We start from the raw sequence: 18,192 nt of genomic DNA on the forward strand, positions 1-18,192 counted from the left end.
GTTCATTTTTCATTTTGCACTGAAAAAAAGAGGACACGAATAGAAAATCCTCTTTCTTAATGGAAACAGTTATATTTGTATCAACAGACATGTACAGGACAATCTTTGCGAGCCCTGCATGTGTTTTGTTTACAGCAAATACGCATGCGTAATAGTATATAAGGCTGACCCCGTACTACGTTGATATGTATTATTTGAAAGGTTATGCGTAATGATTTAGTTTAATAAAATAATTAGATTTATTTAATTGAGAACATTGTAATTTTCTGAAAGTTCATGCATTCATGAGTAGTACAAAAATACCGAACCCGATCGGAAATTTTAAGGACTCATCCGATTTTACTTTTCATAAAATGCTCAAAGCTATGTAACCTTATCTCTTTAATATGAAAATATAACTAAATATGGTAAAATGAGATTTTTTGTCAGACCAGGGGAAAAAGGTTGTTAAACTGGTTGTAATTTTCAAATAAAAGTCTAAAATATGTTTGTTATTTCTAAATGAAAGATTGTACCATATCAAGTTGGGCCACTGAAAAATTGTAGCTTTTTTTTCATTTTAAGTTGCAGAAAATGAAAGGTTTTTGTTTCCATGGCAGAAAAGTTTGGAAAATTATTTAAATTATTTTTAAAAAAATTGATTTCGTTTTGTTCATTTACTTTAAAATTATAAAAATGGATTTGACAAACCATAATATAAATATTGTGGCATTTTATGTGGCATATTTGACGGTTTTTTCCAAGAGTCTGGAGAAGTTACCAAGGTTTAATGCATTTTAATGTCTCACATTTGTGGGTTTTTGTTGTTGATTTTATAAATGATGTTATTTATAATCAAAAATCTATTTCTAAAAATCTCTCGATGATTACAGACAGCCTCTCGTAAAAAATAAAATCTTATATATGTATTCTTTTCCTAACAGAATTAGAGTATAAAGCTAAATAAAGCTTCTATATCTTTATATAGAGCTCTTTTTTATGAGATTAATATTAATATATATATATATATATATATATATATATATATATATATATATATATATATATATATATATATATATATATATATATATATATATATTGTTGATCTGATTGTCTTTCACAAATTTTTATAATCATTGACAATATCTAATGCATTCAGAAAATTTTCCAAAGGAGCGTATTGATGAGCAACTAAACTTGGTACCAAGTAAGTGTAACTTATTGAAGATGTGTAGGATTTTCTGAAGTTGGTTTTGATTAATGTTGATAATCTATTATTATTTTTTAAATACTGTTCTAGCACAATTATTTTATTTAGTAAATTCGTATGGCAAAATAAAAGTAAGTAATTTCTAACCAAAAGAAAATGTCACTGTTTGAAAAACTACTAAATGTCTTTATTAAGTTCTGAAAATGGCATTGTGTAATGTAACATTTTCTCATAGTCTAAAATATAAAATTCCTTTACAATTTCAATGAACAAAATTATCTGCTTATTTGTTTTCTTGACATTATATTAAGGCAGGCTCTCTCTCTCTCTCTCTCTCTCTCTCTCTCTCTCTCTCTCTCTCTCTCTCTCCTCATTTTTGAATTTGTTGCTGCTTGCAATATTTAAAAAAACTTAATGTCTGCATAATGTATTTATTTTAATCCTTGAATGATTATATCATTCAAGATACTGAAGAAGAAAACAGCCCAGACAATAATAGTAGGACACAACACCATTCTGAAAATGAGAAACGTATGTATGATACATATATGAAATGCATATATTCTAATTATCCTATATAAATGCTTGTGCAATAAAAATGTCTAAAATATCTCCTGCTTGTAAATTGATATAGATATTGCAATTTAAATATTAGAATAAAACACAATTAAGGATCTATCTTTTTTTTTTTTAAACTTAATGTCTGCATAATGTATTTATTTTAATCCTTGAATGATTATATCATTCAAGATACTGAAGAAAAAAACAGCCCAGACAATAATAGTAGGACACAACACTATTCTGAAAATGAGAAACGTATGTAAGAAACATATATGATATGTATATATTCTAATTATCCTATATAAATGCTTGTGAAATAACAATGTCTAAAATATCTCCTGCTTGTAAATTGATATAGATATTGCAATTCAAATATTAGAATAAAACACAATTAAGGATCTACCATTTTAACAAAAAAAAACATAATGTTTGCATAATGTATTTATTAACCCTTGAATGATTATATCATTCAAGATACTGAAGAAGAAAACAGCCCACACAATAATAGTAGGACACAACACCATTCTGAAAATGAGAAATGTATGTAAGAAACATTTATGATATGTATATATTCTAATTATCCTATATAAATGCTTGTGCAATAAAAATGTCTAAAATATATCCTGCTTGTAAATTGATATAGATATTGCAATTTAAATATTAGAATAAAACACAATTAAGGATCTATCATTCTTTTTCTAGTTTCAGATCAAATTTACGAGAAGACTTTAGTTTCTTATACTATTGAAGACTCTGAATTATTTCGACTTTTAAAACGACAATGCCTCAACGGAATTTTTTCTACGTTTAAGCATCTTGTTCTTATTAGAGTCAAATACCAAAGAAAACAGTAAATTTTTAATCAATGTGATGAAAAAGGATGCCTTCTTTTACATTATGCTGCTCAAGGTGGATCCATCTTGATAGTTCAAGAAATATTAGCAAATATCTCTGATGAAATTCTTGAATATAAGTGCATACGAGGTGAAACTGCTTTGTATTTTGCAATCAAATACAAACAAAACAACGTGGCAGAGCACCTCATCGAAATGCACTCAAAACGCATCACAAGATTGCGAAAAGAAGCAGAAACTACTGGGGTAGAGCGCCAGGGTAAGCCAATAAATGTTAAAGATGATATACAACTTGTCACTTTCGCAAATGGAAATGCTCAGAAAGAGATAGGTGGGCTTTCTCCAGTTCATTGGGTTGCATGGTATGGAGATAGCCGTTTGTTGTACAGTTTAAAGCAAGCAATCTTTGACATTTGGACGGAAACTAGAAATGGATTAAATATTTTGGATATTGCCTGTATGAGCGATGAATTAAAAGGAGATATTGAATTCTGCAGATACCTTTTAGAAAACAAGTTAGACAAAATTTCTACCATGAAAACTGATTTATCGGGATGGAATATTGCTCATTTTGCATCAATGTCTAACAGATGTTTATTAGAATTCATTGCAACAAACAAAAATGAAAAACTAAAGTGTCTACTAATGAAAAAAACAAAATCAAAGAAAACGTGTTTCCATATTGCATGTGAATTCGGAAAAATTGAAAATGTTAAACTTATTGCAAACAATTTTAAACAACTGATTAGTTGTGTAGACGAATTTGGCGGAAATGCATTACATTACGCGGCAAAGGGTGGAAATCTTGATATTTTGGAATATCTCATTGACAAGTACGGTTTGGATATTAAATCTTTAAATTCAGATGATAGAACCATATTACACATAGCATGCATTCATAAAAACGTTGAAATATGCCGTTATGCCGTGAATCATTTTTCGAAAGAGCTTTTAAATGCAAGGACAAAAGATCTTGGTCTGACTGCAGCACATTATATAGGAGTGGAATCAAAAGGAGATGGAAGCGAAATGACACTTTTAGAGATATTTTGTAACAGTGAAATGGACCTTTCTGTATTTTCATATAGGGGATTATCTGTTCTAGACAGAGCTGTGGATCATTTAAATGCAGACCTGATTCGGGCCATGGTTGGTAAACAGTTTCGGGAAAGATGTGGAATAAATATCGATGTACTTAATAAAAAACTAAAAAATACAGACAGTGAAAAAATAAAAGGCGTTTTGGGAGAGGCCATCAGAGACATAAAGACAGAACTTACGATTTGAACATTTCATAAAAAAGAAAGTTTACCCTTATATGCTACCAATCTGTTTTATAAGCAAAAAATCATATTATTTACTTCTTGTCTTTGGTATTCTCATTCTTTATTTCTTCTCTTAACAAATCGATTTTAATTCGTACATATTTCGTATAAAATAAAAACAGTTAAAATCAACTTTAATTGTATATGATCAACGATACATTTTTACCACTGGTCGGCATATTAATGGATTCATTTTTCAAATCTTAAATTTTGCTTTCAATTGCAAATTGAAAAACTATAAGTTTCCTTGATATTGCCCATTGGTGTATTCTTTTCATTGCAAGTCTATACTTGAGTTTACATATAATTTTTTGATTTATCAAAAAATACGATTCAATGTGGACTCTTAAATCTTACATCAGTTATCCTTGGACATATAGCACTTATGGTTATAATGGTTGCCATAAACATATATTGTATAATGGCATGTATAGCTCTTTTCAGGATTTTTGCTGGAATTAGCCCTGGGCACGGTCTGGTAGTTTCACGATAAAGTTTTATTATTAAGGAGGAAATGATAGCTCTCAAGACACTAAATAATTATACATAATTATTTGTCTTTTTTGTGTACACATTTATTTCAAAATTGTATATCATGTATAAGTGTTTTTGATGTTTAAAATTTTTGAGGACCTTATATATTCTTAACTCATTCTTCTATGTAATTGTTTATAAATAGCATATATTGGCTATTTCTATGAAGTAATGTGTTAGAAGATAATATCAATTATTATCATATCATTCTCCTTTTTACGATGGTGTAATAATTTTGGTATGTCAGAACAAACCTGTAACCATAAACAATCATTTGGTTTTCTGATGTTTGTATTTCAGATTCAGAGAAATTTGTACATTTTTGGTGTGTTTGATTCAAATTTTGCATCAATCTTATACTACGGGTATTTACGTATTCCTACTTATTAATAGTTTGTTAATTACACTCAAATGTTATTGGAATGACCAATCCTTCAGCAACCGATGCATTTTGCTGTTAAACGTTTTCAATTAGAGTGTTTAAAAATGAATTTGAAACATATAGTTTAAGAAGCATAACAAGTGGTGATAACAAAACAAAATGAACAGCTAAATTGTTTAAAAAGTTTTCTTTTAAGGTATGTAAAATAAAAAATAAAAAAACTATATGATTAGAGACCACTGTAGGTGTTTGAACAGCATGAGTGAACAGATGAATTAACGGGAGTACTGCAATTGATCATGATACGCACCAAGGTTAGTTAACGTTGTCCAGTACCTTAATTTAATTATCTTAACTCAGAGTTAAAAAGAGAAGATAACTAGATATTTCAGTATGTGGTCAATTAAAGGCTTTAGCAATATCACAGTCTAGGGGAAAAATCTGAAGGAATATGGTAGACGCCTTCCTTATCGCTGAAATCCAAATAAAAAGTTGCATTAAATGAATATAATGAACCAAGGAATTACGTTATATGTGACTATTCGGGAAAAAATGCATTCAATTTATCATATATACATGTACACGCAATTGTAAATTGACAATAATTGAAAATGATTTGAAATGATGTCTTGTTTTGTCACAAACCCGACACCTTATCAACTCGGGTATGGATTATGCTACATGTTGACATGTCGATAAAATCCTTTCAATAAAACGAAATATCTTCTCGATCAGAGGTCAGCCATTTTGTGATATTGTGTTGTGACATGAATTCATAAATACGCATTATTTCCCGTTTGTTGTCGATTTCTAATGTTCTGCTCATCGCTACACACCCCCTATATAAGGCCAAGAGCAATATTCATACTTCATGATCACCGCATTCAGGTATTTCATGCACCAGAACACGTTACGTTGGACGCAAAGACGTGTCGAAACGCATTTTAAACAAAAATATCATGACAACCACTGCACTGGCAAGGAATATCCATGCAATGAACGAAGAAACAAGATTGACTGAAATCCAAGCACAGAAACTTCAAAAATCCTCGATAACTGTGGACCATTTTCCTGTGTGTGTTATAACATTGCACATGCGCAACACCACACTGTGGCAGATCGAGCAATGTCAATGATCTCATGGATTTTAGAAACGGAGCGTTTTTGTAGAAACCGTTTGAAACATGTTACGTTGTTTCTTTCTTGGATTTACTATCATTTCGCTACTGTCATGCTGTAGTGCCGCCGGGGTTTTCAAAAAGATGCAGACGTTATGCACTCTGTATGAACGACACACATATTCGATGTACTTGTGAAGTAAGGTGGCACTATCTGTGCAAAACAATACATATACCTTGGACATTCACTCAAAGAATAATTATATTCTGTATTTTACTGATTGCTGTTTCTTTTATTCTTGATCACAAACATTTTACTACAATGTGTAGTTCATGCATTTAGAAGTCCTTGCCACCTGAATGCCTCGATCGGAAAGCAACAGACCGTACCTTTCTCGACCGGTATATATAGGTTGCACTACAGTATTAAATTCCACTATATATTCTTACCAAAATTGCACAACAGTACATACAGATTAAAAATTCAAAACAAACTTCTGGAAAAAATCCTCTTGACATCTTTTTAAACAACGCTTCATTTACAATTTTCTAGCAAAACACACACTTGCATCCAGAAAGGCGTGAGTCTTTGTTTACCTCGAAGTTACACATGTGCTTGAAAGTCAAGCCCGGGCCTTTTTACCCCCCTCCGGAAACAACACGCATCAAAAATTCAAATGACCTCGCATTATTACAAAACTGGGATAGTTAGACCTCTTACACATTGTTTTTCATCCCATAAAAAAATCAGCTCCTGTCTCGAGCGAAAACGCCACAAATTCAAAGGAAAATTCGGGAATTATTTTGCCTCAGCCATCGTGAACCTTCAGTGTCAGTAGAGGAGCGATCGAAACTGATATGGCGACCAAATGCTTTTATGAGTTCATGTCAGCTTTAAATTCATACTGTTTGTACTTCTCGTTGCACCGTGACGTCGAGCGACATCATCAATCGTTTTTAGTCAATTTTAAAGAGGACTCTCTGTCTTTAGTTACTGATTTCTATTCATCAAAACAGCAGATCCCGTCAATATTTGATGCAAAGAATGTCATGACAATTCTTAATCTGAAGTTTTAATATTTTTTGGTTTTAATCACAATTCAAAGAAACTTTACATGCACTTTTGACATTATATGGTTTATTGTTGATATAACATTAATTTTTACCGCGCGCCCCGTGACATCAGGTTATGCAGGATTATATTTGAAATAATTCTTAGATGTAAAGGAATATAATTTATTTATTTTTGTTATCTCAAATAGTTTAAAACTATATCACGAGTGTGATATTTTGAGATTTTGGGATGACAATTTTGTAAGCTTTCATACAATATGATTTTATGCTATTTCAATAAAACTTCATAACTCTGCACTCTGAAATACTTTAAATAACGATCTGCAAATGAACGTTGTATGAATCTTAAGTGAAATGTAGTAGATTTTATGCATATTTAACAGCTTCATAATTTATAAACATAGTGAATAACACTTGGAAGGGTGTTTTCACTGAATTGATAGATAATAAGAGCTTTATTTAAAGTCAATCATTGTCACATCAAACGTGCAAAATCGCAATGATGATGGGGCTAATTAAACTGTTGAACTAACAACACTTCTATATTTATTGAATATAATAATATTAAAAGTTTTAAGTCAAAGATCCTAAATATTGATTTTTATTTTTTATGTTTACAAATTATGAAATACGTTATGCAAATCGGTTGGTCGCCATAGAAATCATTGAAGTACTGCAAGTATAGAAAATATTTTTTTTAATCCTTGGAATACCTTGGAACATAATTCATTAGACTTACAGACTCCTTAAATCAAATAGTCCATGTTGTAGCGGTAACGCTGTAAGAGGTTGCAAGGGACAGTTTCGGATAAAGTACCCGAAAGTAATGTTTGTAAAATTGAGAGTTGCTGTACTTGAAGGCTTATGAGTGTTGCTAAAGTTCATGAAATGATTTTTAATGATTACCATTAGTTAGAGAGGTGTCTCTTGTTGAAATTGATTTGCAATATGTAGGCCTCATATGTTAAGTACATGAGAATCAGAAGTAAAATGCGAAACCTGCGGCTATGACTGTTGTGTTGACTTTACACAGTGAAATTGCAAGTTACAGACGGGAGGTAAAATAACACGAACAGTAGGTGGATAGGACATTGTAAACTATAAACCGGTAAGTTTCTGACATGTGATGGTGCAACATGCACACGGTACGGCAGGTCAGCTCTTTGCAGGGAATAAGCTGGGGGAGGTCTAAAAAGCTGAAAAATCATAAAAATTAGCAAAATATGAAGGGGTCAAAATCTCATTAAAACCAGTATGTAGAGAATTTTACAGGTTTTGACTAGTAATAATCTTCAGAAATTAGTGATTTGCCTAATAAAGAGTGACTTAAACGTATTTGTGCTGAATGAGAACTGAGGAAATTCTAGTTACAGAGTTCCGAAGACAATCATCTCCTGGCTACAATGAATTGTATAAAAAAACTCCCCTGCCACTTAAGTACAGGGAAATGTTTATGAAACATTATACATATATTACATGACTTCGAGGGCGACATACCAGAATATTTGCCCCGAGGTGACAGGAAAGCCCTAGAGTGTTATGTCGCCCGATGCCGAAGGCAGAGGGCGACATAAAAATGTAGGGCTTTCCTGTCACCGAGAGACAAATTTTCTGGTATTTTCGCCCGAGAAGACATGTAATATATGTTATATAACATTTTTAAAAATAAATATCTGTTTAAGAATATATTTACCTTATTAACAGGTGTATTTTAATTAATATGTTTTACGGTGCTACCGTTCTGGCGAGCGCAGCAAGAATTATACACATACCTTGCATCATTGTCAACTTATAGTTTTATTTAGGTATCAACGAACGTCAAAGAATTTTTGAGAGAGTATATTGCTCTACAATAAGTATGCCAAAGGTACTAATTTTAATGGTTATGATACATACAGCGCAGCCCACTTCCCAGAGAGAGAGAGAGAGAGAGAGAGAGAGAGAGAGAGAGAGAGAGAGAGAGAGAGAGAGAGAGAGAGAGAGAGTGAGTGAGAGAGAGAGAGAAAGAGAGAGAGAGAGCCCGGTACCTGTTTGTAGGTGTGTAATTTCCCACTTTTAAATTTAATGGTCTGACTATATCCCATATCTACATAATTTTTTTAACTGTTTATTTTTTTATTTTATTCCTTTTTGATTTATTTCAAAATATCCTATAGTTTATTTCCTCCCTACTCATTCATGCACAATTAGCTTAAAAATGGATCGATATGACAGTAAAGTATGGCTCTTGCTAATATATATACATAAAATCGCTATATTAAATGAAATTAAAAACAAATCATACGTCAATGAGGCAGGTATCGCAGTCTGTACTGAAATAGCTAGTACACGCATTACAGATGTTTGATCCACCTCTAAATTTATCGCGGGAAATATAGCGCGATTGCACTGTGACGTCATCCATGACTTTGTTCGTCTTTGTTTACGTTTCTCGACTCATTACGGAGGTATGGAAGCATGTAACAAATCTTTTGAGTCTCGCCAAAGCATATGCGGTACTCAAAACGTGTCTTCAAACTTTAAGTCACTGTAAATTACGAGTTAAAAGTCGGCCATTTTTGGCATAGCACCACGGGTGAAAACATTAGAGAGCATTATGGGACGTAGACAAAAAATTTTGTTTGATGAACTGTAGGATTAGCTCGTTCTTTTTCCCGCGCACACTGGTTCTTAGAGCTCGCTTCGCTCGCTATTAATGCATCTTCATATCTTACGAATTTTCTTGTAAAATACCGATCGATGCTTTCAAAAAGAAGATCAATTTTCAAGTTAAACAATTAAAGGAAGTTTCTCTGAATAGCAGACACTGTCATGCCATATTTATCGTTGAGGAACTGTTTACGTTTGCTTATCGAAATTTCGAACCCGAAGTAATTAATATGCAGAATTACTGCACGCGAATGTGATAATATAACAGTTTCGGGAGGGCAATATAACCATTTCCTGTGAAATATAACTTGATCCGGTAGGGCAATATAACTTTTTCCGGTGTGATTCAGCAATTTACAGGGCAAAGTAATAAAATTATCTCATTTGTGACATAACTAGAAAACTTATAAAAAATGTTTTTATATAACACTATTTTCCATGCATCATCGCAGTGAATTTTGTGTCGATAACACTATAGTATAATCCTGCCATCAATTTTAAATAAACGTTTTTTATTGGTTTGCTTCTCTGGGAATTATAATAATTAATTAAAAACATGTTAATATATAGTGTTTTTTAACCCTCTGGCTGCGACGTTATTGAACAGAAAACTTTACGTCACAGCGACATTAAAAACGACGTCATAAGTTTTTGACGTTTTTACGCGGGATTTTCTCAAAGTTCAAGGAATGTAACAAGTGCGCGTTTTATTTCGAAGTGGGGATTACAATGCTGTTATTATTTACTTGTCTTTTCCACTAATTTTCCCAAGATTTCATGACAGTATCCTTTGATTTATTGCCGTTGCCCAGAATCAGAAGCAACATTTGTTTGATACATAATTATAAAAGATTATAAATGCATGTGAGGCTTAATACTAATATCAACAGTATTCTCAAATTTAATAAAAGTAGTAATAGGTTACAATAAAAAGAAGATCAGAAAAATATGACTGCACTGTTGTATTTTGGGTCCTTTTTCGGTCATTCTTGTTGTGTTAATTCTTTGCTCAATTTTACTTCGTCATTTTGTAAAAAGTTTGGTGAAATTCCAATAGAAATTTATTGTCATTTAAGAAATGAAGATAATAATTTTTTTATTGATCGACGTATTAAAGAAAAAAAGACCGGAAAACTTCATCAATGCGCGTAGTTTTTCCTCTGTTTAACCATGAGCGCATGTTTGTCTATAATTGATCTCCTCTTAACAAGATCTTATAAATAGAGATATACAACTATCATTAAAAGTAGAACAAAAGAAAAACATGCGCTGACAATTTATTAAGTCTGAAAAAAGTGGGTGTCCTCATTATCCTATGAAGATTCAAGTCTAATGACACCTACCTATGAAAACGACTTGGTACTTTATAATATGAACTTTTTATCAGGGTAATTACATAAAGTTGCAGCTGAGACATTGACAATTCCTACCATATAAAGAAATAAGCCCAATTCAAAAAATTATTTATTCGCAATTTTTGAATGTCCTTAACTGCAGTTATCCTTTATAAAAAGGGCGTTTTCATTATCTCCATTATTTCTACGAATGGGCACTCAAACGAATGTATTATCCATCAATAGTCACTGTGATTTCATATAAAGCGGACCGTTTTTATATTGTTGTTGGATCTACTTAGTATATCAGGCCATCATCATCTGGCAATTTGTCGGACAAGCAGGATCACTCATCTTGTTTTTCACAAGATTAATATTGACTTATTAACTATGAAAACATATTGATAGCTCAGTTTTAGTTTTTTGCATGGGAATTACATACATGCTGCGACATTTTAAACAAATATATATAGAAAAATAATCAAACATCCCCAAGAACTATTCACTTAACGTTTTATCAAAATTTAAGCCAAATACTTCATGGTTTCGTACGTTTCGTATTAGCTGTGGAAATCTTCGGAATATGGTGGGTTTTTTTTTTTTTGCATGAAAAGAACTAGATACATGTAAAGTTGTTTTTGATGAATATTTAGGTTTTAAAAAATGTTCATCAAGAATTGTATTGAAAAGCGTTCACATATGTGTAACTGTTTTCTATTACCAAAGCATAGCGTCAATGAGGGACTTTATATATATACTTTATATATAGTATCAACACAGATCGTTTCGTACGTGAAATAAGTCTGCGCAGTGAACCTGATAACCGAAAACTATGAGTAGATTATAAGGCAACTGTCTTTTATATGCAAGAGCATATGTATATACATGCATAATAACTGTTCGTTTTTTATGATGCATCTTCGCTTTGACAAAGTATTTAAATGTATATTTATACATTTGTTGAACAACAATCATTAGATATTCCTAAGCATGTAAACAAAAGATTCTTAGAAAATATACTAAATCCGATATCATTTCTTGTTGTATCAACCAATTTGTCTTTCTTTGAGTTTTTTGAGGGGGGGGGGGGGGGGGGGTTGGGTTACATGTATATATATCAAAGTGCACAAACACTACATATCACTCCATCTCCAGAATGCTCCAGAACTCCATCGAACAAAAAGAGAATTTTCAAAATCTCCTTATTGCACATGCACATGCAAATATATCAGTCATGAATGATGAATGATGGGACTTGGAGACATCTGTGAAAAGAAGGAATGATGGGATTTTTTTTCCTTCTTCGCGTTTACATTTTGCATGGCTGATTTCAAACACAAAAACAAAAAGGGGTCTTCAACTACGACTCCCCATTCAGAGAAAAATCAGAGAGAGAGAGAGAGAGAGAGAGAGAGAGAGAGAGAGATGTAGAGATGTGATAGAAAAACATTTCTCAACAAATAATATTTTAAACCCCCTTCTAATAAACATACATGTAGAAAGAGAAAATGTACGTGATCTACAGATTAAAGTTCTACAAGCAGACTTGTGCAGAATCAAGAGCTTTTGAGCAACAAGTTTAACCATTTATCAAAATAAAACCACTCGATAAGGGACTTAACTAGTGTTTAAGTTAACCATTGTTCTAAGCAACCCGATCCAAATACGTATTAAGCTTTCTAAAATGAAAATTTTGATTATTTTATTATTATTTAGTAAAGGAAAAAAAACTATCTTCATACATAGCTCATCATCGAAAGGAATAAATATAGCCTAATAATGGCTGTCTCATTCAAATTCATCATTGTATATATTTAGTTTCGTATTTTAATTTAACCACATATCCTGTGTTGAGCCCCTTAGTGTTTTAGTCATACCGATATTGAACCTCAGTTCACTGGGCCTTGAACCCGCCAATCCGTGTAGTGTCAGTTTGGACGCGGCAGTCTAAAGGGAAGGACGTACTAATACTTCTCTCGTGACAAACCATCCAGTACATGTACCTATGCATGTTGTTAATTTAAATAGCTGTGTGCTGACTCTGGGGTGAACATGGTACCGGCTTTTTCTGAGGTGAGGTTTATTAATTGTCAATTTTATCGTCATTTCATTCGTTACTGTTCTAAAACACCCAGTCATGGTATTCTAATCGTTTTTATGCTTATTTGTTACGTCTATGTTTATATACACGTGCTTGAATCTATTATAAGTATGACGGACTATTATGGTCATATCCTTTTGTAGTAATGAGTAGTATTATGCAACACTGCATTTAGGTAATTATAAGTTAGTATTTTGTGAGTGTAAAAGCTAACATGCTTTATAGTAAGTTTTCTTGAAGACTGTATATCAGTATTTTGTATGTAATAAGCGTCTATACTAAGTGTGTCATTCACGACCGTATAGCCTGTAAGTAAAGTATGGTGCGTGTTGGTGTAAAAGCCACAGTTGCTTTTGTCATGTACTTAATGTGTTTGTGTACCGTGTTGGCGCAGGTCCCTTTTTCCAGCCAGTGTGTAACCAATTTCATCGATGGTGGTGCTCATTGCCGAATATTGGTGAAGTCCAGTGTAGACTAAGTGGCCAGTGGAAAACATTGTCTCATTGGAAGACCTTACCAGTCCATTCTTGTTTAGGCCAAGTGGAAGTAGACTACATGACCAGTGGAGGACATTACCAGTCCACATACTAGGACAACTACTTTAAAGACTATGCATCGATTCAAATTATATTAAATATGTAAAGACGATGTAAACATATCGTCTTATTCTTTGTCTTTAAGTAAATATAGATTTAACCAAATCTGTGACAATGGCCACAACCACGAATTTGACAACGACAGACTATCTCCTAAGAAGGCTATCAAAACTACCTACAGTACCGATCAGACCCAACCTAACAGAAAGTAAACTCCAACTAAACCCTGGGTTTACTTTCTGGGTTTACGTCGGGTTTACTAGAGTGGACCCATAGCAAACCCAAAGTAAACCCAGATTGGACACAGAGAGTAAACCCAGTTAGAAGTATACCCCTGAAAACAGACACTGTGTATTTGGAATATTCAAGGGGCAGGAATAACAGGCAGTAGCATGCTAAGATAAAACACTGGCCTGCTTCACACTTCAGTGCGTACAGTTGACCTCAAAAGCAATTTCCAAATAAATCAAAGTAAACCAAGAGAAAACACAAAGTAAACCCCGAGTAGACCCAAATTTTCAAAAAGTAGACCCCGAGTAAACCCAAAGTAAAACCCAAAAGTAAACCCGGGGTTTTGTTGGGGTTTACTCTGGTGTTAGGTTGGGTCTGATCGGTACTGTTCTTAGTAGGTTTCAACTTAAATTTTTTAATGCATCAGCTAAAATAAATTTAAGAGCATTCATTATTTGTCTTATTTTTTTTTTCTTAAAAAAAAACAGCACTCTGAAACGTTTGATAGCCATCAATGCGAGCATCTTAATACATAACAACTGGGTGACAATGTGATCTCCAAAATTTGAATAGTTCACATAAAATGTTTGTAAACATGTATCCAACAGTACAATGCTCATTAGGTAAAACGTTAGAAACGAAATAGTTTTATTTCCTCGTAAAACCCAAGTATTTGCTATCCATTTCATTTATCAAAATATAGTGACAAGCACATTTAAGTCAAATGGAAACAAATAAGCTCTTATTTGAAAATTGTAATTGCGGCGCTCGCGCGGGATATCATTTAGTGTATAAGGATTATTGCACTTAGGTTTTATCATTTATTATTGATGAAGAAAATACCCGACCTTACGTTAACTTTTATTTGATTTCTTACCTTTCCAAAGATAGTGTTTTTAATTCCCCAAACATAAAAAAAAGTTTGTCACAACTTTGAATAAAATTAGTCCACTGGGTCTAGAAAAGAAGCTGAAATTATGAAAAGTTTATAGACAGACAACACTATACAGTTGATGAGGAAAGAAGGTATCTCCTTGATTTAAAACAGTTTTGTTTTATAATACTTTGTAATAAAAGTTTTCACACCAAATAAAATACTTCTAAATTTTTAAAAAATACCCAAAAAGTTGCTTGTAAATGTCCATTCATAAAAACAATGAATATAAAAACTGTCCCTGCTTAACAAAATGCTAGTCTGTCACAGGTAAAACTATAACTTAATGGACGGATAGCGGAAGTTAGAAACAAGAATAAAGAGAAAAAGAAATGATGTTAGGCCCAAACACCTTAAGAATGACACTATAGCGCACTACAACATAGAAACACTAAAATACCATTCATTTTTTATCAAATTAAGAATCAAAGTCAATCCACTCGGCGATATAAATCACCTGTATCCACTACTCGCATCGAATTACAAGAACGTAGACTGAGACAAACTTCTTTGCACTCTATGAAACGCACAATCTTTACTTAACGTAAAATTAATTTTCGATCATCCGAACCACATTCTCTTTGCAAAATGTTAATAAAATCAAACTTTGACCGTCAGCCTCCTCCACATCCTTGGAAAACTTCTGCATTTGAACCGGTCAACGTATTCTTCGTTTTACTTGGCTTAATCATGATCATTTTATGGCAGAACATTCTCATCTCAATATCCAAATATTTTTTCCCACGAAGTATGATTACCTCTATTTCTTACGAAAATCCATTGTAATTCATAGCTCTTTAGAAACGGACAGGGCTGAAATCTACACGCCCCGTTTATCGATTAGTAGAAACCTTCTGCAACTATGGAAAAAAAAACAAGGCCTGCACGAAATAATCATGGTGATGTAAAACTATAATTTCAATAAAAGATAATTTGACTGTTTCTTTTATCTGACGTATTGATATCATTAAACTAATTTGGTTATTTAACTTCCTTTTTTAACGATAAATTCATAATTTGTTTTAAAAGAAAGCGATCGTTGCAAAAAATAATGCGGCTTTTGTATTTTATCTGTAATGTCGCATTCCTCATATCGTGCATGGATCTCTGAAGAAAGCATTTTATTGTTTAAATATCACTTAGAACAATGTGAATATATGCAGTACCTCTTTTACATTTTTAAAATGTGTTTAACAGAATTGAAATGCTATTTGCTTAGTAGAACAGTGAATGAATATGAAATGCTTACAATACAGATTTATATATCCATTTAGTTTAAAAAGAAGGTTCTTCACAAGACTGGTTTTACTTTTCAAAGTTAAAAATGAAGGTTCTTCACAAGACTGGTTTTACTTTTCAAAGTTATACATATCTTTTCAACAATGTCAACTAGTTTACCTGATACTGTTCTGTCAAAAACAAATGAGGTAATGTTTAAGGTTGAATATGAGCCTCAAACTTTCCATTCTGTAAGTGAAAGAACTAATATTGACTCTATGGGTTTAATTAATTATTTCGTTTACATAATAGATTTTTCTAAGTCTGTATTTGTTATGAAATCAATGCAAATAAGGAAGTAATAGAGTTGGAACACTTCCGTGTTTTTTGTTTGTGGATTTCCCGATCAAACATTTTTTAGAATATTCTGTGTTAAGCTTTGAACAACCTCTTATATTTTATTGGTCATAATGCATGGGGATTCTGTATATAAATTTACTTCTGTGATTTTCTTAACATGGTTGATTGGCGGAGACTGTTGCTCTACAGGGTGAGTTTTATTTAGTACAGCTTATGTTGACGTATCTATCGTTTGATGGTTTTATTGAAAATAACTTGTTTAACGATAATGCTTTATAGAAAATTATCCTAAGGTGAAGGACACGTCTTGTATATTGCATTGATATTATAGGTAAATGGAATATTTAATATTAATAACAATATTTATGTTAAACGAATACTATACAATATACCGTAAACTGCCATACCACCAGAAAGGTGTGCCATTTTTATAAAGACTTTAACGAAACATTGTGATGAAATTTATATTAAATGAAGATTTTAAAAAAATTTTACCATGGCAACGATAAGCATTGGCAACAGATTTATGGCATCTTGCTTCTTATTACACCAGTATGTATCATTGTATGCAATATTAAGAAAATTGGTGACTAAGCGTGCCGGAACCTCTATATACAATCTTGATTTTTACATAGAATTGATCTTAATATTTCACTAATTTAAACCTATAAACAGATTGGTGTGAAATACTTATAAACACTTGTGATATAAACAAATTGGTGTAAAATACTTGTAAATCGTTCAATTTATCTAAATGATGTAGGATGATTACGGATTCAGTGGTGTTGTTAAGGTCGACAACAGAAGGTTTTGTCAACAAAAAATGTGGAAAACAACTAGCCTAGTATATATAATAATTATCTTAAAAATGAGAAAGAAATCCAAGAAAACAAGAAGTTAATTAACAGATCAATGCAAGGGTAGGGGTTTTCCACTAGTATCTGATTATTACTAGTGGGAAACCGTAAGGGCTATGGGGCAGGGCAAAAATTGACAATTTATTTTTCAATTTTCCTTTACTACACGCATCTCTAATAAAGGCTTATAAGGAAGGAGTCTTATCTTTATTAGACATACTTCTTAGATGAAGAAATTCATGTAGTTTTGACACAATCAAGCATATCATATAACCTAGGACGAGTTTGATTGAACTCTAGGGTTATGTTGGTGCTTGCGCAAAGGTAAGACTATATGAATGTGAATAAAACGACGAGTGTTGCTCTAGTGTTAAAAATGGCGAATACGTTGTTTTCCTTTCAGCTGACCCAAGGCTAACTGTCTTAGATTTACATAAAGGACTATGTGTGGTTTCGTCAAATATCTGCCCCCGATTTCAACCAATTTTTAAATAGTATCGTATAAAAATCAAATCTTCATAAATCATTGTACAGAGGATGCCTATCACTTTAATCTTGATTTTAGTCACCATTGCTCATTCGCTGTTTATCAATGACGTCAGCTAAATGACCTTATTCCTGCAAATTTGCAAACAAATGAAAATATTCTCATTTTTGCTTTATATTTTGCATTCGGAAGTATAGAGTGCAGGTCTGCTCAAGTACGATTTTAACATATGTTTTTCTTCCGACAGTTATTAATACACATTATACTAAAAAGGGGTACTTGAGCAAGCCTGCGCTCGATGTTTTCCAGTCCAAAAACGATCGAAAACATCCATATTTTGCTACAAAACATCAATTTATGAAAATAAGACAATCTTTTTGACGTC

General features: G+C 32.3%; 1 protein-coding gene across 4 annotated transcripts in view; it reads left to right on the forward strand.

Annotated features, from left to right (window-relative positions):
* Positions 1-6,065, forward strand: part of LOC136274571 (uncharacterized) — a 40,077-nt gene extending 34,012 nt beyond the window's left edge. Inside the window, exons 5-9 of one of the 4 annotated variants that reach the window (XM_066081680.1) lie at positions 1,142-1,189; positions 1,658-1,723; positions 1,943-2,008; positions 2,228-2,293; positions 2,456-6,065. In XM_066081680.1, the coding sequence (XP_065937752.1) occupies positions 1,142-1,189; positions 1,658-1,723; positions 1,943-2,008; positions 2,228-2,293; positions 2,456-2,607 (398 nt within the window). In that variant the 3' untranslated portion in view covers positions 2,608-6,065. The remainder of the gene's footprint in view (positions 1-1,141; positions 1,190-1,657; positions 1,724-1,942; positions 2,009-2,227; positions 2,294-2,455) is intronic. The other 3 variants (XM_066081681.1, XM_066081682.1, XM_066081683.1) reach the window with 3 other exon arrangements.
* Positions 6,066-18,192: the final 12,127 nt, after the last annotated feature.

The sequence above is a fragment of the Magallana gigas genome, chromosome 4 (assembly GCF_963853765.1).
Source record: "Magallana gigas chromosome 4, xbMagGiga1.1, whole genome shotgun sequence".
Lineage (NCBI taxonomy): Eukaryota > Metazoa > Mollusca > Bivalvia > Ostreida > Ostreidae > Magallana > Magallana gigas.